The following is a 25611-nucleotide window of genomic DNA, read 5'->3' as shown; positions in this document are numbered from 1 at the left end:
GCATAAACAAATTGGACATTATAAGTACACTTATTCTCAATTCATTTATAATGAAAATTAACCACCCTCTTTTTATTGTTGATGCAAACTTGTCAGTTAACTGCTGATTCAAGTCTGTGATCCTCATCACAAGATTTCTTTCACTGGAAAGCATCAACAAGGCCGAGAGTCTTTAGGCTCATAGAGTTTTAATCCATGGTCTAGGGGCAGCGTCTTTGGTTCATAATCAAAATGTCTTCGGTCCCGGGTTCGATCCCGCCACTGCCTACATATTGATAAATAATCAGCATTGGCGGCCGAAGACTTCCAGCATAAGAAGTCAGCCTCATTCTGCTAACGGCATTGTCAAAGAGGGCAGAGGAGCGGATAGAGGTTCAGGGCACTCTCTTGCCCTAGGGGTGGGAAATTGCCCCTAAAGGTGGAAGAATCAGCAATGATCAACGACATGAGGATGCAGAAGGCAATGGAAACCACTGCATTAAAGACAAGTAACGTGTATCCACAGGACATGTGGCCTGTAGTTGAAGAAGTGTCATGATGATCTCTCCATTGGCAAAAGATTCCGGAATAGTCCCCCATTCCCCCATTCGGATCTCCGGAAGGGGACTGCCAAGGGGGAGGCTACCATGAAAAAAAGATTGAATAATCAACAAAAGGATAATGTTCTACGAGTAGGGGCATGGAATGTCAGAAGCTTAAACATGGTAGGGAAACTAGAAAATCTGAAAAGGGAAATGGAAAGGCTCAATCTAGATAAAGTAGGGGTCAGTGAAGTGAAGTGGAAGGAAGACAAGGATTTCTGGTCAGATGAGTATCGGGTAATATCAACAGCAGCAGAAAATGGTATAACAGGTGTAGGATTCATTATGAATAGGAAGGTAGGGCAGAGGGTGTGTTACTGTGAACAGTTCAGTGACCAGATTGTTCTAATCAGAATCGACAGCAGACCAACACCGACAAAGATAGTTCAGGTATACATGCTGACGTCGCAAGCTGAAGATGAACAGATAGAGAAAGTGTATGAGGATATTGACAGGGTAATGCAATATGTAAAGGGGGATGAAAATCTAATAGTCATGGGCGACTGGAATGCAGTTGTAGGGGATGGAGTAGAAGAAAAGGTTACAGGAGAATATGGGCTTGGGACAAGGAATGAAAGAGGAGAAAGACTAACTGAGTTCTGTAACAAGTTTCAGCTAGTATGTGCGAATACCCTGTTCAAGAATCACAAGAGGAGGAGGTATACTTGGAAAAGGCTGGGAGATACAGAACGATTTCAATTAGATTACATCATGGTCAGACAGAGATTCCAAAATCAGATACTGGATTGTAAGGCGTACCCAGGAGCAGATATAGACTCAGATCACAATATAGTAGTGATGAAGAGTAGGCTGAAGTTCAAGACATTAGTCAGGAAGAATCAATATGCAAAGAACTGGGATATGGAAGTTCTAAGGAATGACGAGATACGTTTGAAGTTCTCTAACGCTATAGAAACAGCAATAAGGAATAGCGCAGTAGGCAGCCCAGTTGAAGAGGAATGGACATCTCTAAAAAGGACCATTACAGAAGTTGGGAAGGAAAACATAGGTACAAAGAAGGTAGCTGCGTAGAAACCATGGGTAACAGAAGAAATACTTCAGTTTATTGATGAAAGGAGGAAGTACAAACATGTTCCGGGAAAATCAGGAATACAGAAATACAAGTCACTGAGGAATGAAATAAATAGGAAGTGCAAGGAAGCTATAATGAAATGGCTGCAGGAAAAATGTGAAGACATCGAAAAAGATATGATTGTCGGAAGGACAGACTCAGCATACAGGAAAGTCAAAACAACCTTTGGTGACATTAAAAGGAACGGTGGTAAGAGTGCAATGGGAATTACACTGTTAAATGCAGAGGAGAGAGCAGACAGGTGGAAAGAATACATTGAAAGCCTCTATGAGAGTGAAGATTTGTCTGATGTGATAGACGAAGAAACAGGAGTCGATTTAGAAGAGATAGGGGATCCAGTATTAGAATTGAAATTTAAAAGAGCTTTGGAGGACTAACAGTCAAATAAGGCAGAAGGGATAGATAACATTCCATCAGAAAGTCTAAAATCATTAGGGGAAGTGGCAACAAGACGACTATTCATGTTGGTGTGTAGAATATATGAGTCTGGTGACATACCATCTGACTTTTGGAAGAGCATCATCCACACAATTCCAAAGATGGCAAGAGCTGACAAGTGCGAGAATTATCGCACAGTCAGCTTAACAGCTCATGCATCGAAGCTGCTTACAAGAATAATATACAGAAGAATGGAAAAGAAAATTGAGAATGTGCTAGGTGACGATCAGTTTGGCTTTAGGAAAAGTAAAGGCACGAGAGAGGCAATTCTGACGTTACGGCTAATAATGGAAGCAAGGCTAAAGAAAAATCAAGACACGTTCATAGGATTTGTCGACCTGGAAAAAGCATTCAACAATATAAAATGGTGCAAGCTGTTTGAGATTCTGAAAAAAGTAGGGGTAAGCAATAGGGAGAGACGGGTCATATACAATATGTACAACAACCAAGAGGGAATAATAAAAGTGGACGATCAAGAACGAAGTGCTCATATTAAGAAGGGTGTAAGACAAGGCTGTAGCCTATCGCCCCACTCTTCAATCTGTACATCAAGGAAGCAATGATGGAAATGAAAGAAAGGTTAAGGAGTGGAATTAAAATACTAGGTGGAAGGATATCAATGATACAATTCGCTGATGACATTGCTATCCTGAGTGAAAGTGAAGAAGAATTAAATGATGTGCTGAACGGAATGAACAGTCTAATGAGTACACAGTATAGTTTGAGAGTAAAACGGAGAAAGACGAAGGTAATGAGAAGTAGTCGAAATGAGAACAGCGAGAAACTTAACACCTGTATTGGTGGTCACGAACTCAATGAAGTTAAGGAATTCTGCTACTTATGCAGTAAAATAACCAATGACGGACGGAGCAAGGAGGACATCAAAAGCAGACTCGCTATGGCAAAAAAGGCATTTCTGGCCAATAGAAGTCTACTAATATCAAATACGGGCCTTAATATGAGAAAGAAATTTCTGAGGATGTACGTCTGGAGTACAGCATTGTATGGTAGTGAAATATGGACTGTGGGAAAACCGGAACAGAAGAGAATCAAAGCATTTGAGATGTGGTTCTATAGACGAATGTCGAAAATTAGGTGGACTGATAAGGTAAGGAATGAGGAGGTTCTACACAGAATCAGAGAGAAAAGGAATATGTGGAAAACACTGGTAAGGAGAAGGGACAGGATGATAGGACATCTGCTAAGACATGAGGGAATGACTTCCATGGTACTAGAGGGAGCTGTAGAGGGCAGAAACTGTAGAGGAAGAGAGAGATTGGAATACGTCAAGCAAATAATTGAGGACGTAGGTTGCAAGTGCTACTCTGAGATGAAGAGGTTAGAGCAGGAAAGGAATTCGTGGCGGGCCGCATCAAACCACTGGTTTGACCAATGTCATAGTCATTATAAGGGTTAGCTTCAACAACTTATGGCAATATCTTTCCTAGGCAAAACTATGTAAGCTGAACACATTTCCTCTAAAGTATCTTTACGAAATTTAAAACAATACAAGGAGAACTTTTCTAGAAGAAACAATTATGAAGCTACAAGATGACCTGAGAAACTAAAATGATCTTAGCACCAGAAACAATTACATTGAACATCATCTTTGCTTCAAATTTCCACTTAGTCTTCTGCAACTTTCTTTTCTTCATTGGGCAATCAGATTAATCACCACTGGTAATGTCAATTTTTTTCTTGTGCCTTGATAACATTTATTTCAAATTTAGGCAGACTTCAATGCATGATGCTTATAACAGTTTCCACAGTGAAACTTTGTCTCGAAACCTGGCAAAAAATCCAAAGAGATTCTGGTCGTATGTGAAGTATGTTAGCGGCAAGAAACAATCAATGCCTTCTCTGCACAATAGCAATGGAGATTCTATTTAAGACAGTGCTGCCAAAGATGAATTACAAAAACAGCCTCCTGAAATGCCATCACAAAAGAAGACGAAGTAAATATTCCAGCATTCGAATCAAGAACAGCTTCCAACATGAGTAACGTAGAAGTAAATATCCTCGGAGTAGTGAAACAACTTAAATCGCTTAATAAAAGCAAGTCTTCTGGTCCAGACTGTACACCAATATGGTTCCTTTCAGTGTATGCTGATGCACTAGCTCCATACTTGACAATCATATACAACCATTCGCTTGACAAAAGATCATTACCCAAAGACTGGAAAGTTGCACAGGTCACACCAATGTTCAAGAAAGGTAGTAGTAGTAATGCACTTAATTACAGGCCCATATCATTAACGTCAATATGCAGCAGGATTCTGGAACATATATTGTGTTCGAACATTATGAATTACCTCAAAGAAAATGTTCTATTGACACACAGTCAACATGGGTTTAGAAAACATTGTTCTTGTGAAACACAACTAGCTCTTTATTTGCATGAAGTGTTGAGTCCTACTGACAAGTGGTTTCAGATCAATTCCATGTCTCTGGATTTCCAGAAGGCTTTTGACACTGAACCACACAAGTGGCTTATAGTGAAATTGCATGCTTATGGAATATCATCTCAGTTATGTGACTGGATTTGCGATATCCTGTCAGAGTGGTCATAGTTCGTAGTAACTGATGGAAAGTCATAGAGTAAAACAAAAGTGATTGCTGGTGTTCTCCAAGGTAATGTTATAGGCCCTTTGCTGTTCCCTATCTATATAAACGATTTGGGAGACAATCTGAGCAGCTGTCTGAGGTTGTCTGCAGATGACACTGTCGCTTATCAACTAATAAAGTCATCAGAAGATCAAAACAAATTGCAAAATGATTTAGAAAAGATATCTGAATAGTGCAAAAATTGGTAGTTGATCCTAAATAACAAAAAGTGTTAGGTCATCCACATGAGTGCTAAAAGTAATTTGTTAAACTTCAGTTATACGTTAAATCAGTCAAGAGATGAATACACTAAGCAATTCCTAAGTGTGTAGTTGAATTTATGGCCTCAGAACATGATATACCAACCGATCCCTTCTTCTAGTCAAGTTGGGGAGAATGGACAGTGTCTTGAAAGCAGGATATAAGATAAACATCAACAAAAGCAAAACAAGGATAATGGAATGTAGTCGAATTTAGTCGGGTGATGCTGAGGGAGTTAGATTAGGAAATGAGACACTTAAAGTAGTAGACGAGTTTTGTTCTTTGGGGAGCAAAATAACTGATGATAGTTGAAGTAGAGAGGATGTAAAATGTAGACTGGCAATGGCAAGGAAAGCATTTTTGAGAAGAGAAATTTGTTAACATCAAGTATAGATTTAAGTGCCAGGAAGTTGTTTCTGAAAGTACTTGTATGGAGTGTAGCCATGAATGGAAGTGAAAGATGGACAGTAAAAAGTTTAGACAAGAAGAGAATAGAAGCTTTCGAAATGTGGCGCTACAGAAGAATGCTGAAGATTAGATGGGTAGATCACATAACTAATGAGGAGGTATTGAATAGAATTGGAGAGAAGAGAAATTTGTGGCACAACTTGACTAGACGAGGGGATATGTTGGTAGGGCATATTCTGAGGCATCAAGGGCTCACCAATTTAGTATTGGACAGCAGTGTGGAGGGTAAAAATTGTAGAGGGAGACCAAGAGATGAAGACACTAAGCAGATTCAGAAGGTTGTAGGTTGTAGTAGGTACTTGGAGATGAAGAAGATTGCACAGGATAGAGTAGCATGGAGAGCTGCATCAAACCAGTCTCTGGACTTAAGACCACAAGAACAACACCAGGTAAAATGCTGATTGCCTTATTTGGTTTGAAATGTCTTCTTGGCACACTTCTAACATAAGTTACAAAAGTTCATTTCGAATTGTTTTGCATGTAGCCATATCAACAAATTAAGTTGTCATGTGAATGTAAAATGACTCATTCCACATCATTACAATTTATTATGGAAATGATCCGTAGAACATGGAAGTAACTAAAAAAACTAAAAACTAAACTGTATTTTGGTATATTACCATCATAGCCCCCAATTGCATAAATATGGTTATCAAGGACAACAGCACCAAAATTACTTCTTGCATAATGCATTGGACATATTTCACTCCAGCCAAGTGTTTTTTCTGGATCCAGCATTTCAGCTGTAAAAGAAATAAGTGGAATCTAAAATCTGAAATTTTGATTGAAATGTATTAGCTGTTATTTAATTTGCAATGTAAGAGGTAACTTGATATACTGAACATTTCTGAGTTTATTAACTTATCATAAAAAGGGGGATTATGGGAAGGAAACAGTAAGAAAAAAGTAATCAGCCACCTGAAGGTGACATATGTAACAGTACAGATACATCATCCGCTCAAGAGCTGCCTCTGCTATTCCAGTTCAAGTACACACTCATACACATGCAACAACACAGTCAGCCAATCTAGCTCACCCACGAGCCCAACAAAATCTTTATGCTTATTTTATAAATACGAGTTTCAAATGAGATTAAAAATTTGTTAGTCATAACATTAAAGACAAAAATATAATAATATTAATAAAAGTGTAGTGAAATAGGCTTGATCAGCAGCCTGATATTTCAGGTTTGCTATATTTTAAGGCCTTCACTAATAGAGTTTAAGAAGAGAGGAAATGGCTCAAAATTAAAGGAACCTCATTTTGATTCTTTTGAAAATAAATTCCATATAGTAAGGAAAGCCTGGATAGAATGTAAATAGTTTAGAAGTAAAGGAGATCACTCACCAAATAGCAGAAGTATTTAATTACTGATAGGCACACACAACAGAGAAAGAAAACTTACTAGCAGAGACCGAGGACAGAAGGATTATGGGAATGAAGGGTGTGTCACAAAGATAACTCCCATCTATGTTGTTCAGAAATGCTGTGCTGGAGGGAAGGATCCAAATGGCACGAGTTTTGAAGCAGCCATTGAATTCAAGTGTGTTGTGCTGAGCAGAATGTCGTGCCAATGAGTTGTCAACTGTGTTCATGGCCACAGTTAGGCAGTGGTCATTCTTTATGGTGGACAGCTGGTTGGCATAAAAAGCTGTGCAATGATTGCACGGACTTGGTATATGACATAGCTGTTTTCATAGGTGGTGCTGCCTCTGATGGGAATGGCTAAGCCTGTAACACAACTGGAGTAGGAAGTGTTAGGTGGAAGATTCAGGCAGGTCTAGCATTTGAATCTTTCACAGGGATATGATTCCAAAGGCAAGGAGACGAGACTGTGAATGACATGGGGATAGACCAGGATGTTGTGTGGGTGAGGTATGTGTTTGTACTCTAACTTGTCAAAGGATTTATACTGAAAACTAGCAAGTTTTCTTTCTGTTTTTCAGTCTGTCTGTTGATGACTCTATGCTTCTGCTATTTGATGATTGGTATCCCTTACTCATGAATTATTTACATTTTGCCAGAACTTTCTCACTATGTATTGAGAAGTAACAGCTGGTAGGAATATGTAATGGGATGATTACATAGGAGACAGATCCTATGCCTGGAGACAGTCTTGATGAATCTGTAATGTTTTTAAATATTCATATGCTTGTGGTACTGGGGAAACTCATAAGAGACAGTCTGTTAGAAGTAAAAAGTCCATTCATTCACACTTCATGTTCTCTAGACCCCATTACGCAGCAAAGGCTTCATGGCCACATTGTTCATTAACTGGTAAAGGGATCAATTGCAGGTATTTTCTGTAAAGTATTCAAACAACCAGTTACAGTTTGGTCTAATCTACTCACATAAGTAGAAATGGATATTACTTCTAGATTGCCTTGTTACTATGTTTCTCACAAGGGAATATTCTAGTCTTACATATTGAAATTTTTTAAACTGGGAGAATACAGCAAAAGAAAGACCCTGTCAAAATTTTAGCTGTTAAGATGCGTGCAAGTATTTTTTTTTAAAATGTTGAAAATTAGGAAATTCATAGCTCACCAGGTGGCTGGAGAATTGCCCACCCCTACCAGAACTGTAGCAGCCACTGTCCATGCACAAGATGGGGGCACATATCCTTGGTTGATGACCAACTAGTAAACAGATGACACGAGTTGGAACGATCATAATTTGTAAAGCGAATTTCAGTTTTCATTGATAGTTTCTCTAAAACAATTGTCTGCAGTTACTGTTCACTCAAATTTGCAACTCATTCAGTATCCATAACAATTCCCAGTTGCCTTTTTGGTAGCATAAGTGTTAACAAGTAGGTATTAAAATCCATGGAGAAGAAATAAAAACTTTAAGGTTCGCTGATGACAGTGTAATTCTGTCAGAGACAGCAAAGAACTTGGAAGAGCAGTTGAATGGAATGGACAGTGTCTTGAAAGGAGGATATAAGATGAACATCAACAAAAGCAAAACAAGGATAATGGAATATGCTCGAATTAAGTCAGGTGATGCTGAGGGAATTAGATTAGGAAATGAGACACTTAAAGTAGTAAAGGAGTTTTGCTATTTGGGGAGCAAAATAACTGATGATGGTCAAAGTAGAGAGGATATAAAATGTAGACTGGCAATGGCAAAGGAAAGCATTTCTGAAGAAGAGAAATTTGTTAACATCGAGTATAGATTTAAGTGTCAGGAAGTTGTTTCTGAAAGTATTTGTATGGAGTGAGGCCACGTATGGAAGTGAAACATGGATGATAAATAGTTTGGACAAGAAGAGAATAGAAGCTTTTGAAATGTGGTGCTACAGAAGAATGCTGAAGATTAGATGGGTAGATCACATAACTAATGAGGAGGAACAGAATAGGACTGGGGAGAAGAGGAGTTTGTGGCACAACTTGACAAGAAGATGGTATCAGTTGGTAGTACATGTTCTGAGCCATCAAGGGATAACCAATTTAGCATTGGAGGGCAGCGTGGAGGGTAAAAATCGTAGAGGGAGACCAAGAGATGAATACACTAAGCAGATTCAGAAGGATGTTGGCTGCAGTTCGTACTGGGAGATGAAGAAGCTTGCACGGGATAGAGTAGCATGGAGAGTTGCATCAAACCAGTCTCAGGACTGGAGACCACAACAACAACAACAACAACAACAAGTGTTAACAGTGGGGATAAAACTGAATTAATATTCACTGTGTTTAATGCATAATGCTTAGCAGTGTGCAAAAGCAATTTTGCTTTGTAAAATCAGACCATGTACCGTAAATGGATGAAAGACTTGCAAAAGTAATAAACTGCCAAAATGAAACTTAAAAAACTGTGAAAGAAAAGCTATCCAAAAGATTTACTCTACAGGATGGCCACAAAGTCCCATTACCCCCATTAATGACCAACATAAACCCAAATAAATAACAAACGTAATTGTTGGGTTCAAATTAATGATGATGTAAATAAAACAGAAAGAAACTTCCACATGGGAAAAATATATTAAAAACAAAGATTCCAAGACTTACCAAGCGGGAAAGCGCCGGCAGACAGGCACATGAACAAAACACACAAACACACACACAGAATTACGAGCTTTCGCAACTGGCAGTTGCTTCGTCAGGAAGGAAGGAAGGAGAGGGAAAAATGAAAGGATGTGGGTTTTAAGGGAGAGGGTAAGGAGTCATTCCAATCCCGGGAGCGGAAAGACTTCCCTTAGGGGAAAAAAAGGACAGGTGTACACTCGCACACACACACACATATCCATCCGCACATACACAGACACAAGCAGACATATTTAAAGGCAAAGAGTAAGGGCAGAGATGTCAGTCGAGGCGGAAGTACAGAGGCAAAGAAGTTGTTGAAAGACAGGTGAGGTATGAGTGGCGGCAACTTGAAATTAGCAGAGGTTGAGGCCTGGCGGATATCGAGAAGAGAGGATATACTGAAGGGCGAGTTCCCATCTCCGGAGTTCGGATAGGTTGGTGTTGGTGGGAAGTATCCAGATAACTCGGATGGCGTAACACTGTGCCAAGATGTGCTGGTCGTGCATCAAGGCATGTTTAGCCACAGGGTGATCTTCATTACCAACAAACACTGTCTGCCTGTGTCCATTCATGCGAATGGACAGTTTGTTGCTGGTCATTCCCACATAGAAAGCATCACAGTGCAGGCAGGTCAGTTGGTAAATCACGTGGGTGCTTTCACATGTGGCTCTCCCTTTGATCGTGTACACCTTCCGGGTTACAGGACTGGAGTAGGTGGTGGTGGGAGGGTGCATAGGACAGGTTTTACACCGGGGGCGGTTGCAAGGGTAGGAGCCAGAGGGTAGGGGAGGTGGTTTGGGGATTTCATAGGGATGAACCAAGAGGTTACGAAGGTTAGGTGGACGGCGGAAAGACACTCTTGGTGGAGTGGGGAGGATTTCATGAAGGATGGATCTCATTTCGGGGCAGGATTTTAGGAAGTCGTATCCCTGCTGGAGAGCCACATTCAAGGTCTGATCCAGTCCCGGGAAGTATTCTGTTACAAGTGGGGCACTTTTGGGGTTCTTCTGTGAGAGGTTCTGGGTTTGAGGGGATGAGGAAGTGGCTCTGGTTATCTGCTTCTGTACCAGTTTGGGAGGGTAGTTGCGGGATGCGAAAGCTGTTTTCAGGTTGTTGGTGTAATGGTCGAGGGATTCAGGACTGGAGCAGATTCGTTTGCCACGAAGGCCTAGGCTGTAGGGAAGGGACCGTTTGATATGGAATGGGTGGCAGCTGTCATAATGGAGGTACTGTTGCTTGTTGGTGGGTTTGATGTGGACGGATGTGTGCAGCTGGCCATTGGACAGATGGAGGTCAACGTCTAGGAAAGTGGCATGGGATTTGGAGTAGGACCAGGTGAATCTGATGAAACCAAAGGAGTTGAGGTTGGAGAGGAAATTCTGGAGTTGTTCTTCACTGTGAGTCCAGATCATGAAGATGTCATCAATAAATCTGTACCAAACTTTGGGTTGGCAGGCTTGGGTAACCAAGAAGGCTTCCTCTAAGCGACCCATAAATAGGTTGGCATACGAGGGGGCCATCCTGGTACCCATGGCTGTTCCCTTTAATTGTTGGTATGTCTGGCCTTCAAAAGTGAAGAAAACAAAATGAAAGAAGAACGAAAATACAACACTGCTGACATTCCTAATTTAAACTAGAGGTATGTGATGCTGTAAATATGATTCCCAATTACCAAATCGTGAATACGCCTGAACTAAAAATTTATCACCATAATGTGCAATCCCTGCGTAATAAGATCGATGAAATTAACGTTCTATTAACACACGAACTTAATGATATCTCAGTGTTATGCATTTCTGAGCACTGGCTTAACCCAGAATTAATCCAGAATACGAAAATAAACAAATTTGCCTTGGCTACTTACTACTGCAGGAAAAACAGCAAGCAGGGTGGGGTAGCAATTTACACAAAGGATAATGTAGATTTTATTACACTACCTGACTTAACTAGGGCAAATGTCGAAAAGGATTATGAAATTGCAGCTATAAAAATTACTCAGTTCAACCTGGTTATTGCTACAGTTTACCGATCACCGTCCGGGAATTTTGAACTTTTCTTAAGCAAAATGGAGTCACTGCTAAATAAAGTAAATAAAATGGATTGTGAATTGATAATCTGTGGTGACTTCAATATTGACTTCCTCACGAACAGTGGAAATAGGGAGACCATTTTGAACCTTGAGTTTACACAACACCTCACTAAGAATTTTCAATGCAGGTTTTAGTGATCATCTTGCTCAAATATTAAGCGTAAAAGTACAAGGCAGTATTATTAACAACATGTCTTTCAGAACAGCATATCGAAGTTATAATCAGCATAATGTGAACTACTTCAACAACTTATTACAGAAAGAAAAATGGCTAGGAGTGTACAAAATGAACGATATAAATGAAAAATTCAACACTTTCATTGATGTATTAACCCATTTCTTTGAACTTGCATTCCCACTGAAAACATTAACCATATGGGGAAACTCTAGAACAAACAGCTGGATCACAAAGGGAATAAGAGTTTCAAGCCAGAAGAAAAGACTACTTCATGAAATATGTAACTCAAAAAATTCCTCACCTGTAGTATGCGCATACTATAAAAAATACTCCAAAACATTAAGAAATGTAATAAAAGCAGCAAAAATAATGCATAATGATGAAATCATTTATAATTCAGCTAATAAATCAAAGGCTATGTGGAGTGTTATAAAAAAAGAATGCGGAGAATACAGACAACCTTGGAAAAATATAACACTATCACATAAAAATAAAAAAGTAACATACCCCTTAGAAGTAGCCAACACATTTAACAACTTTTTCACAGGTGTTGCTGAAAATATGTTACAATCAAACTTTAAGAGCACCCACGCAAATGAATATTAAATAAGTGCATGTAGAGGATCAATGTACATCAGTTCTGTTTCACAAGATGAAGTAGCTAAAGCAATAAAAGGACTAAAAAATTCCAAATTGGCAGGTATTGATGGTATACCTGCAACAATGTTAAAGAAGAGCACATCAAACCTGATTGAAGTATTCACACATTTATGCAACTGCTCACTTCAGGCAGGCACTTTCCCTGATGTGTTGAAAACATCAAAAGTTATTCCTGTATATAAAAAAGGGGATAAAGACAATGTAAATAACTACAGACCCATCACAATTTCCTCCTGCATCTCTAAAGTACTGGAAAAAAGTGATGTATGAGAAACTTATGAAATTTATTAATAAAAACAGCATCCTATGTAATGAACAACATGGATTCAGAAATAAGAGGTCAACAACAACTGCTATCTATGAGTGCATCAATTCCATCCTAAACCTGATGGACAAAAAACAGGAAACAATAGGAGTCTTTATTGACTTGTCAAAAACTTTTGACATGGTGGACCATAAAATTCTGCTATCAAAGCTAGAAAGATATGGTATTCGAGGTCTGACCAACAAGTGGATCAGTTCCTTCCTGACAAATCGTATGTAGGCAGTGTGCGTCAAGCACACAAATATTGAACTAAAAACTGTATCTAATCACTTATCTGACTATAAACAAATAAAATGTGGTGTACCCCAAGGATCCATATTGGGACCCCTTCTGTTTCTTCTGTACATAAATGATCTAAGCTTAAATATTGATGCACACAGAACAATCACATTTGCAGATGACACCATGATTCTACTAAAAGGAGGTGACGATGAACAGTTACAGCAGACAGTAAACACGATCACGAAACAACTTAGTAACTGGGCACAGAGTAATCAGCTTGTAATAAACAGTAAGAAAACAGTTGCTCTAAAATTCCACAATGTTCCTAACAAGGACATGTTTATCCCATCAGTCTCTATCAATGACGAGCCAGTTGGTAACAGTACTAAAACCAAATTCTTAGGACTTTGGCTGCAGAGTAACATCAGATGGAATAAGCATATTGAATATCTCAATGCTGAACTGAGCAAAACATGTTATCTTCTTTGTTCATTAAAATCATGCTGTAGTGAGAAAACAGTATTGAATGCATATCATGCGTAGTTTCATTCTCATCTTAGATATGGGGTCACCTTCAGGGGAAACTCTAAAACAGCTAATAGCACTTTTAAACTACAAAAAAGGGCCATTAGAATCTTGTTTGGGAGTAAGCCTAGAGACTCTTAACAAAGAAATTTTCCAACTGTGGAATGTATTTGTAAGGAAATTGTTGTACAGTGGAATTTCTGATAGCTCCATGGCATTTGAGGTGTATCAGGAGAACAAAATTCTTAGATTTCAGTTATCTGTGCATTATCAGTTTGCACTGGCACATTTTACAAATTGCTGTAAGTGTGCACAGTATGCAGCAGAGCAACGGCCAGGACCATTTCTTACTCCACCATCTTCTGTCTGAATAAAACTAGTAATTACTGTGATGTGGCTGAAAGCATTAATTTTTCTTTCCTCAGGAGTGTCTGGTGTAAGGAATATGTTTGTTTGCACTATTCAAATGACACTTTGTTTTACTGTGATAACTATGGGAAATAAAGAAGGAAGTGTTTTATTGTTACTAAAATATACAATGTTCAAAAATTATCATAGTAACAATGCTACAGGGATTGTTATAAAATGATCAATGTGGAAGAAATATTTCGTTTCAGTAAATTAAAGTCATGTTTCCTCTGCTAGTCATCTTTGTAAGAATTACATAAGTTGCAATTTAGATGTCAATACAAACTGGCTCTTCTTTCAAACATTAATCATAGATGACATTTCTTGTATTGTTTAGGTGCTTCAAATTTGCTTATATCACTCCAGATAATAGCATTAAGTGGTGCTATGCACTCTTGTCATAGCTGATCATGAGCTAGGCAGAAAGGGCTGTACAAACCACTGTAATAAGTCACACCGTAAAAATGAGTAAATTCAACTATTTTTAAAAAAGACTTGCAGTGTGTTTTAACAGTTAAAATTTTGACACTGCATTTCTTTCGCTGTATTCTTCCTGCATAATAAATTTAGTGGTGGGTTTTGATATATCAGATTGGACCATTCCCATGTTAGAGAAAAGCATATACTTTTATTTATTTATTTATTTTTTTATTTACATGTCAAGTTCTGTAGGAGCAAATTGAGAAGCAAATCTCCAAGGTCTTGGAACGTGTCAGTACATGAGCTTACAACATAAAAGTAATAACAGATAAAAATAAATGTTCATGAAGCTGAAAGAAAATCAGTCCATAAGTTTAAGCAAATGCTATCAGCAATACAATGAGAATCAGCTTAATTTTTCAAGGAACTCCTCGACAGAATAGAAGGACTGACCCATGAGGAAACTCTTCAGTTTCGATTTGGAAGCACATGGATTACTGCTAAGATTTTTGAATTCGAGTGGCAGCTTATTGAAATGGATGCAGCAGTATACTGCACACCTTTTTGCACAAGGGTTAAGGAAGTCCGATCCAAATGGAGGTTTGATTTCTGCCGAGTATTAACCAAGTGAAAGCTGCTTATTGTTGGAAATAAACTAATATTGGTAACAAGAAACAACAATAAGGAATATTCATATTGAGAGGCCAAAGTCAAAATACCCAGGCTCATGAACAGAGGTCAACAAGAGGTTCGTTAACTCACACCACTTATTGCCCGAACTGCCCGTTCCTGAGCCAAAAATATCCTTCTAGAATGGGAAGAGTTTCCCCAAAACATAATACTATATGACATAAGTGAATGAAAATAAGCAAAGTAGACTAATTTACGTGTTGAAGTATCACTCACTCACGATACCGCTCGAATAGTGAAAATGGCAGTATTAAGTCTTTGAACAAGATCCTGAATGTGGGCTTTCCATGACAGCTTACTATCTATCTGAACACCAAGGAATTTGAACTGTTCAGTTTCACTGATCATATGCCTGCTCTGTGAGATTAAAACGTCAAGTTTTGTTGAATTGTGTGTTTGAAACTGAAAAAACTGAGTCTTACTGTGATTTAATGTTAGTTTATTTTCTACAAGCCATGAACTGAGGTCATGTACTGCACTACTTGAAACTGAGTCAATGTTGCACACAACATCCTTTACTACCAACAGCAAACAGAAATATTTTAGAGTTACCCATAATACTAGAGGGCATATCATTTATATAAATAAGGAACAACACTGATCCCTGGGGCACCCCCCACTTGACAGTACCCACATTACAGCCGTTATCAACCTTGTGAATAATGACCTTTTGCTGCCTGTTGCTAAAGTAAGAGGTGAACCAATTGTTAGCTACTCCCCTTATTCCGTAATGGTCCAACTTCTGGAGCAATATTGTGAGATCAATGCAGTCAAATGCCTTTCTTAAATCAAAAAAATACGCCAAGTTTTCGAAAGTTTTTGTTTAGCCCATCCAGTACCTCACAGAGAAAAGAGAATATAGCATTCTCAGTTGTCAAACGACTTCTAAAGCCGAAATGTACATTTGATAGCAAATCATGTGATATAAAATGATCAATTAACCTTACATACACAGCCTTTTTGATAACTTTTGCAAACACTGATGGCATAGAAATAGGTCTAAAATTATCCACATTGTCCCTTTCTCCCTTTTTATAAAGTGGCTTTACTACTGAGTACTTAATTCGCTCAGGAAACTGACCATTCCTAAAGGAAAAATTACAAATATGGCTAAATATAGGGCTAACATGTGCAGCACAGTACTTTAATATTCTACTAGACACTCGATCAGAACCATGAGAGTCCTTAGTCTTCAGTGATTTAATTATTAATTCAATCTCCCTCTTGTCTGTATCACAGAGGAGTATTTCAGACGTCAATCTCAGAATGGCATTTGCTAAGAAATTTATATGATTTCCTCTAGAAACTAAATTTTTATTTAATTCATCAGCAATGCTCAGAAAATGGTTGTTACATATTGTACATATATCTGATTTATCAGTAACAGAAATATTATTACTGCGAACTGACTTTATATCGTCAACCTTGTGCTGCTGACCAGACACTTCCTTCACAGCTGACCATATGGCTTTAATTTTATCCTGTGTAACAGTTCTGGTCACTAAATGTAGCACTTCTGCTACTAAATGTAACTGTGTTTTCTCTTTTGATGCAAGTCAGTTGTCAGGATGAGCATTCTAAAGCATTATGTCACGGTGAAGATACTAAATAAATTAATTACTTTTCTCTCTTAACAACATGTGGGCAGGGTGGATTCTTCCTTGGCTCAGGTATGAGGTAGAATGAAACAGCATTTTTACATAAGATAACTTTTATTGCAAGTTTCGTACAACTGTTTTCTTACTCGATGTTCTGGCTTGGAGAAGGGCAGCTGTTTTTTGTGTAGCCTTCTGCTGTGGCGGCAGCGTCTGATTACGTGTGGCAGTGTGTATCTCATGTCACCGTCTCGCCCAGCTGACTGGAGATGCGCAGCATGAGGTGGCCCATTTAATTATTGCGAGCGAAGTTGTACATCAGATGGTGATACCTTGGATGTGGCGTCCCAGTGTTTCTCTTCTCTAAGTGGCCGCGTGTGTTGCGCGTCGGCCAGCGGAGCGGCGCGGCAGGGGAAGGCCAGTGTCCCGGACTCGAACAACGGACTCCTGCTTGCCAGTCTTTAGCTATCAGGTCTTCATCCCAGCACACAGGTGACTGCTGATGTGAGGCCGTCTCCTTCCCGTCCTCGCGAGTCACCCAGGTACGTATAAATCAGACTGCAAATACCTTTTAACTTCTGTCTTCTGTGGACGAGGCTGCTGCTTGCTATTCCATTACAGCGGCGGACTTGGTGCGTCTGTGTATGATGTAGTCTCTTCTTGCATGACGGTCTTCAGCATCGAAACTGACTGAAAACTACTGTTACTCCTCTCTTTTCTTCGTCCCTCTTCCTTCGTCTGTCGGGCCCACTGCGTCTCGCGTATTTATTCACTTCAGTTTACTGGAGGTGAACGACTTCATGGTCATTGCCTCTTCTGTCATGTTGAAAAGCTTCTCGAAGAATCTTCTTAACGTTGGTCATTGGCTCTTGGAATGTAGGCCTTTGCTCACATGTGACAACTGAGAAACACGTGAGCCGGTCGGGCGATGCACTGACGGCTGAATCGACAGCGTCCGCTTATGTGGAACTTGCTGACTTCACGGTCATTGTCTCTTCTGCTTTGCTGTTCTGCCCACTGTTTGCCAGTATGTAACTCTCTAAACTAAACCAAGTTTTTCATTTATATTCCAATTTCTACTACACTCTGATTTCACTAATTTATTTACTTAAGTACCACTCAACACCTGTGAATTAGCTATTCTATTTGCATACCACATACTTTTTGCCTTGCTAATAACGTTTTTAAGCACCTTACAATACTGTTTGTAATGGGCTACTGTAGCTTGATTGTAACTACTTCTAACATTTTTATATAATTCCCGCTTTGTTCTACATGATATCCTTATCCCACTACTCAGCCAACCGGGCTGTCCATTACTGCTAGTACCCCATTTAGAATGTTCTAATGGAAAGCAACTCTCGAAGGGCATGAGAAATGTGTTATGGAAAGCATTGTATTTATCATCTATATTATCGGCACTATAAACATCTTGCCACTCTTGTTCTTTGACAAGTTTTGAAAAACTCTCTATTACTGTTGGATTAACTTTCCTATGTAGTTTGTAATTAAACACGACATTGGTTTGAGTACAAAAACCTTTTAGTGTTAAAATTTGTACATCATGGTCGGAAAGGCCATTCACCCTATTAATAACAGAAAGCCCATCTAGTAGTGAAGAATGAATAAAAATATTGTCTGTGATTGTGCTACTGTTCCCCTGCACACCAATTGGAAAAAAACAGTTTGCATCAGATCATATGAATTTAGGAGATCTACCAACATCCTTTTTTTGCACAATCATGTACAAAATTAATATTGAAGTCACCACATATAACTACTTTCTGGTACTTCCTACAAAGTGAATCAAGAACCCTCTCTAGCTTAAGCAAAAATGCTCTGAAGTTGGAGTTACGGGACCTGTGAACAACGGCAGTTAGAAGTTTAGTTTCACTAAATTCAACTAATGCTGCACAACTTTCAAATATCTGTTCAGTGCAGTGTCGTGGTACGCCTATGGACTAAAATGAAATACTGTTTTTACGTACAGAGCCAATCCCCCACCCCGCAAGGAACTCCTTGAGAAACAGCCAGCTAATCTGTAGCCTGGTAAAGGAAGCCTCTGAATTATCAAATTATTTAAGTAGTGCTCTGATATACCAATAATTTCAGAGTTAACATCTATTAGCAGTTCACTAACTTTATCTCTAATACCTCTTATATTTTGATGAAATATGCTAATTCCTTCTCTACTTGGAAACATTACATCCTCTGGAGGTGAGCCCTTAGTTAGAGGCACTTACTTTAAGCAGGTATACCTATCAGATGACTTCAGTTTAAAAAAGGTGCAGCTCTAACACCAACTACTACAGGAATTTTTCCATGAGTGATACCACTGCCACCACCACCACCCACTACACTGTCACCTATAAGCTTAGCCAGCCTCCCCATCCCATACCTATTGAGGTGCAGGCCATGCCTAGTGAAACCCCATCTACTGATAGACCCAACTAGCACCACTGAGATGTGATCCACCCCTCCGCCATCAGTCACCCTCCCCAGCCCCACATTAACGCGCCTAACAGCCGCATTAAGGTGAGGCCGATCATGACGCTGGAACAGTTGCAAGAAGTGCACATTAGTGCCACTAGTTTGAGTAACTATCTTAACCACGTCACCACTGACATCATATTCCCCATCCCTATCGAGACTGTTCCCTGTTCCACCCACTATCACTATCTAATCCTCTTTCGTAAAATTCTTACATAACTCCCCTATGCTTTCAGTCACCTGAGCCAACCCTGCACTAGGCTTCACAATGCTGGTGACCTGGCACTCACTCCCCAACACTTCCTGCAACTGCTGGCCCACACCTCTACTGTGGGAACTACCTAGCAGCAGAACCTTCTTTCTGCTAGACTTTGCAACTAACCTAGGCCTCCTAATTGCTGAGGACTGCTGCAAGTTACCTACATCTACAGCTACACGAGGCTCCTCTCCCCTCAACTCTGACAGTTGGTCGTATCTATTGCATGTATGCAAAGTAAAACTGTCTGAGTACATCCTCTTCCTAGCTACCTTCTTGCCGACTGCCAGTTCCCATTCCCCACCACCCTTCACCCTCCTCAACCTATCTAGTTCCTCCTTTGCGCATTGTAACTGCACCTGAAGGGCACAGATCTCATGCTCCTGCTCCTCTATTAACTTGTTTCTACTACAGGTTCTACATTCCCAGGAGAGGATCTCCCTAAAATGACCACTGGTCTCCCCACTGCATTCCCCCCCAATGAAAATACTTTGAACAAATCCCACAGTGCAATCCACTACTCACAACCCTATGACAGAGCCCACACTTTTCATTCATGGTATAATTTTACAGTTACTGAAAACAACTATCACAAAATTATTAGCTAAAACCCAAAAATTAAAACAACCACTGTAACACTAAGCAAAGTTAAAACACTAAATGAAAATTTTACTGAAATATTTCACTAGAAAGAATAATAAACGTCAGTTGAAAACTAAAGCATGAAATTTACTAAACGACTTCAACACACTGAAAACACAGAGCACAAATAAGTTTGTCAGTACTTAGCTTATAACCGCTACAGCTGTAGTGCATGCCACAAAATGTAAACACACTACTGAGGTGCGAGGCTTAGACGAACGACAAAAGCAGACTCACAAATAATAGACCACTCGAGTCAATAACACAGGAAGAAAGACTGAGATTAATGAAAATCCACTAATAAGTTACTTTTATGGCAAATATTAAAACAAATAAACTTTAAAATACATAAATGAAGTCTAAAATTTATAAAATATTAACAAGCTATTTCAACAGCAGTGCAGCACATGTGACGTCACACCAAAGACTCCACTACTCATTCTGTTATTCTAATATGTATAACTTTACACAGAATACTATCAGTTTTCTAAACACTGCAAAAGACTTAATGTGAAAACTTGTGATAACTGGAAGTTACATCTGTCAGTCCAAATATTCTGACAAAACTGCATAAAATGGCATAGTACCAAGCTTTGATCCTTATATGGAGGTGGGTGTGGCAACTTTAAATGTGGAGAGAGCCCCTTGTGCCATTTGATGACACTTCATCCTGTGGTAGATCAGTGTTCCCAAGAGCGGCCTCACATGAATTATTTTGGCCATCCACTGGAAGGTGCCTGATGGTACTTCCCTTGTATATATAAGTGGACCTGACAGTCAGTAGTTTTACTCCAGATAATGATGGTGGAGACAGCTGTTGAAGCTCAAGGATTTTTTAAAAAAATGACATGGATTGAAAACTGAGAAACTTTTGTTCAGGTTTCTGAGGTGACTCTAGAAGAATTATATTAGCATCTTAATTTCCTTTAGAGATACACCACGTTTTTTTAGAATCATAAAAAGGAATCAATTCAGAGTTCATATTTTGTCCTGTTTCACATTACTTGTTGGTATTATCCCTGAGATATTCAAACAGTGTGACATACCCAAAACACTCATCACTTTTCTTTCCATTTGCTATTCATTATACTAAGTGGAAATTTTGTCCACATCATCCTGCATTTTCTTGCAATTCTCCGAGGAAGATATTATGCTGTACACAAAAGCAACATCAGCAAACAATCTGATACTGCTGCTGACCCTATCTGATAACTCATTTATGTACACTGAGACCACTGAACATTCAATTACACTTCTGTGGGGCATGTGTGATTTTTGTTGGACAGTCTGAATGCAGATTGTTATTAGCCAAAGGTTTAGTGGGCATTCATATATCTGTGAAGATATATGCATGTGTGCGAGTGTACATCTGTCCTTTTTTTCCCCTAAGGGAAGTCTTTCCGCTCCCGGGATTGGAATGACTCCTTACCCTCTCCCTTAAATCCCACATCCTTTCGTCTTTCCCTCTCCTTCCTGAAGAAGCAACCATCGGTTGCGAAAGCTAGTAATTCTGTGTGTGTGTGTTTGTGTGTTTTGTTCTTGTGCCTGTCTGCCGGCGCTTTCCCGCTTGGTAAGTCTTGGAATCTTTGTTTTTAATATATTTTTCCCATGTGGAAGTTTCTTTCTATTTTATTTACATCATCATTAATGTGAAGATACTTTGTATGACTGTATAACAGTTGCTAGTTGACGATGTGACACATTGTCAAAAAATTTTCAGAAATCTAGGATCATGATACAATCCATTCACTCCTCTTTCAAGAAATACTATTTTTAAATAGATAAAGCAAATATACAAACTGTTTGAAACTTCCTCATCCTCCTCCTCATCATCTTCATCATCATCATCACCAGGATTTCCTTCCAGTGAACTGGGTAGGAACTTTGTGAACAACATGCCTCCACTGGTTTCTGTCCGGGTATAACTTTTCCCTCTCCGCTACATCCCATGTTACGACTCTACTCTGTTGAAACTCCCTGTCAGATTGAAACTGTGAGTGGGATCGGGACTTGAACCCAGGACCTTTGCCTTTCATAGGAAAGTGCTCTACTGAACGAGCAACCCAAGCACAATTCACTATCCAAACCTCATAGCTTTAATTCTGCCATTACTTTATCTCCTACCTTTGAAACTTCACAGAAGTTCTCCTACACAACTTGAGGGACTAGCACTCCCGGAAGAAAGAATACTGTGGAGACTTAGCTTAGGCACAGCCTGGGGAATGTGTCCACAGTTGTGGCTGCGTAGTTCAGTTGGTAGAGCACTTCCCTGCAAAAGGCAAAGATCCTCAGTTCAAAACTTAGTCTAGCACACTATTTTAATCTGCCAGGAATTTCCGAATCAGCCTGCACTGTGCTGCAGAGTGAAAAATTCTTTCTACATACCTTTTAGTTTTAAAGGAAAGAAGAGAAGGCTGTGACAAGTCAGAGGTTTGAGTTAGTCTTTAGGATGAGTCTGGAAGCTAATGCGCCACTTTTCTTTGTGACATGATTACCCATCACAGATCAGTCAGACAGGTTGGAGAGAAGGTGGGAGGATCCTTAGTTTTTGAATGGTGGATAGCTAAATTGTCTCTGTGCTCTTGGATGGTTAGAATGGGTTCTTCCATGAATCCTTATGTTGTGGTCGTGTTGAATTTATGATGGAGAAAATTTTAGAGCAACACTAAGCTATGAAGTTTTCTGTGAAGCTCAAAAAGATGCCACTGGAAACTTTTTGAATGTTTGAGGAAGCTTTCAATTGAACAGATGGCACAAGATGTTTAGAGAATGTTGGTAGAAGGTCACTGATGAGGTCCGCACAGTACGCCCATCAAAATTGCAAACAGTTATGACTCATGTGTGCCAGGTACTGAATTCAGGCCATTGAATGAGTGCATGCTTGTCATCAGAATTACCAGACTTGATGGAAATGAGTGTTGATGAGATTGTATTGGAAGACTTGGCCATAATAAGGTGCCAGCTCACACCGCCTTTGTTGTCATGCCTGTATCAGTGTGACAACAATGCCACAGCCACCCTACAGTCCTGACCTGGCACTGGTGGACTTTTCTTGTTTCCTTAGTTGAAACGGGCCTCAAAGGAAAGCATCTCATGTCACTGGACAATGTGGAAACTATTCCAATGGATTCCCTGAAGAACATCCAGAAATCTTACGATGCATGGAAATCTTGCTGTCAGAAATGTATTGATGCAGAAGGATCATACTTCCGAGAATTTTATGTTGTTGAACCTGTAAGTGATGCATTACTTTCAGGACAAACCCTGTGTGAGGAGCACTTAGGTGACACAGTCAGTAAGTAGTATGTTGCCTGTGAAAGGAGATGTTTGGCCTCTCCTGGTTCACAAATTTGAGTTGTCACAAGTAGTTATTCAGTTATGATGGAACTTTTTCAACAAAACTTTTACATTTACATAAAAATTAAAAATCAATGATTTTTGGAAAACCAACAGTATCGCAGTGAACACACTACTTGGTAAAATGTGGTTTAACATGTTTCTCTGTCACTGATGTTGTAGGGCTTCAAAAGTAAGATTTAATACTTTTACAAACTTCTGTGAGAAGCACCCTGAAGGAAAATATTAGCCAGCCATTCTCTCTTTCTGCAGCTTTACAAAAAAGTAGTCTTAATAATCCATTACTACTTCACATTTCTCACTTGATTACCTGACTCAAGCCTATGCCAGCCACTGAAGCCACCAAGAGCATACAGACATCCTTTGTTTGCAATGAGCTTCAATCCAGAGCGGGAGACACCCAATTCCTGGATGAATGTCCATGAATCAGTTTCTGGATCATAAATTTCTACGCTGTCAAGTACTTCAGTCCCATTGAAGCCTCCTGCTACATATATCTACAAAAGAAATAGAAATTAGTATGACATGTCGCTTTTGAAGTGTGACTATGAATTTCAGTTATGAGAAAATATTTCCCTGACTATGTATGAAAAGATTGATAGTAACTCCAACTGGTCACCAGGTAGACATCTTTTGCACCAGCAGCTCTCCACACACTAAATGTGCTGACAAGATAAGATAAAGCTCCATAAAATGTTTTTACTACATGCCTTCTGAAGTGATGTGCAATTACTGAAAACACGATTTTTAACGAAACACTGATACCATGCAAAAGCAGATGAAAGTGCAAACAAATGTTTGTGATCACTATAAGGTATGATGAACAAGGGAAATCAAGTACACAAAATGAAATCAGTGCTACTGGTCACTTCGTTATTTGATTCACAAGGAAGTATCACACCAATGATGAGTAACATGAACTAATACCCTGAAGCACCACAGAAACTGGTATAGGCATTCATATTCAAATACAGAGATACGTGTAAACAGGCTGCAGTCGACAATTCCTATATAAAACAACAAGTGTCTGGTGCAGTTGTTAGATCAGTTACTGCTGCTACAATGGCAGGTTATCAAGATTTAAATGAATTTGAACATGGTGTTATAGTCGGTGCACAAGTGCTGGGAAACAGTATCTCCAAGGTAGTGACGAAGTGGGGATTTTCCCACATGACCATTTCATGAGTGTACTGTGAATATCAGGAATGCAGTAAAACATCAAATCTTGACATCCCTGCTGCTCGAAAAAGATCCTGCAAGAACGGGATCAATGACAAATGAAGAGAGTTGTTCAAAGTGCAACCCTTTCGCAAACTGCTGCTCAATTCAATGCTGGGCCGTCAACAAGTTCAGCATGTGAACCATTCAATGAAACATCATTGGTATGGGCTTTCAGAGCTGAAGGCCCACTGTGTACCCTTGATGACTGCATGACACATATCTTTACATCTTGCTTGGGCCTATCAACACTGACATTGGACTGTTGATGTCTGGAAACATGTATACAGGGTGTTACAAAAAGGTACGGCCAAACTTTCAGGAAACATTCCTCACACAGAAATAAAGAATAGATGTTATGTGGACATGTGTATGGAAACACTTCATTTCCATGTTAGAGCTCATTTTAGTTTCATCAGTATGTACTTTACTTCCTCGATTCACCACCAGTTGGCCCAATGGAAGGAAGGTAATGTTGACTTTGGTGCTTGTGTTGACATGTGACTCATTGCTCTACAGTACTAGCATCAAGCACATCAGTATGTAGCATCAACAGGTTAGTGCTCATCACCAACGTGGTTTTGCAGTGAGTGCAATGTTTACAAATGCGGAGTTGGCAGATGCCCATTTGATGTACGGATTAGCACGGGGCAATAGCTGTGGCACGGTACGTTTGTATTGAGACAGATTTCCAGAACGAAGGTGTCCCGACAGGAAGACGTTCGAAACAATTGATCGGCGTCTTAGGGAGCACGGAACATTCCAGCCTATGACTCGCAACTGGGGAAGACCGAGAATGATGAGGACACCTTCAATGAACGAGGCAATTCTTCGTGCAGTTGACGATAACCCTAATGTCAGTGTCAGAGAAGTTGCTGCAGTACAAGGCAACGTTGACCATGTCACTGTATGGAGAGTTCTATGGGAGAACCAGTTGTTTACATACCATGTACAGCATGTGCAGGCGCTATCAGCAGCTGATTCGCCTCCACGGGTACACTTCTGCGAATGGTTCATCCAACATTGTGTCAATCCTCATTTCAGTGCAAATGTTCTCTTTACGGAT

General features: G+C 39.6%; 1 protein-coding gene across 1 annotated transcript in view; it reads right to left on the bottom strand.

The window, feature by feature from the left end:
• Positions 1 to 25611, bottom strand: part of LOC126298732 (kelch-like protein 10) — a 151967-nt gene that overhangs the window by 9758 nt on the left and 116598 nt on the right. The window contains exons 5-6 of the mRNA XM_049990211.1: positions 23638 to 23824; positions 6066 to 6188 (exon numbers count right to left, since the gene is read on the bottom strand). Coding sequence (XP_049846168.1) covers positions 6066 to 6188; positions 23638 to 23824 — 310 coding nt within the window. The remainder of the gene's footprint in view (positions 1 to 6065; positions 6189 to 23637; positions 23825 to 25611) is intronic.

Source organism: Schistocerca gregaria, chromosome 1, assembly GCF_023897955.1.
Source record: "Schistocerca gregaria isolate iqSchGreg1 chromosome 1, iqSchGreg1.2, whole genome shotgun sequence".
NCBI lineage: Eukaryota > Metazoa > Arthropoda > Insecta > Orthoptera > Acrididae > Schistocerca > Schistocerca gregaria.
This window is presented reverse-complemented; position numbering and strand designations above follow the sequence as displayed.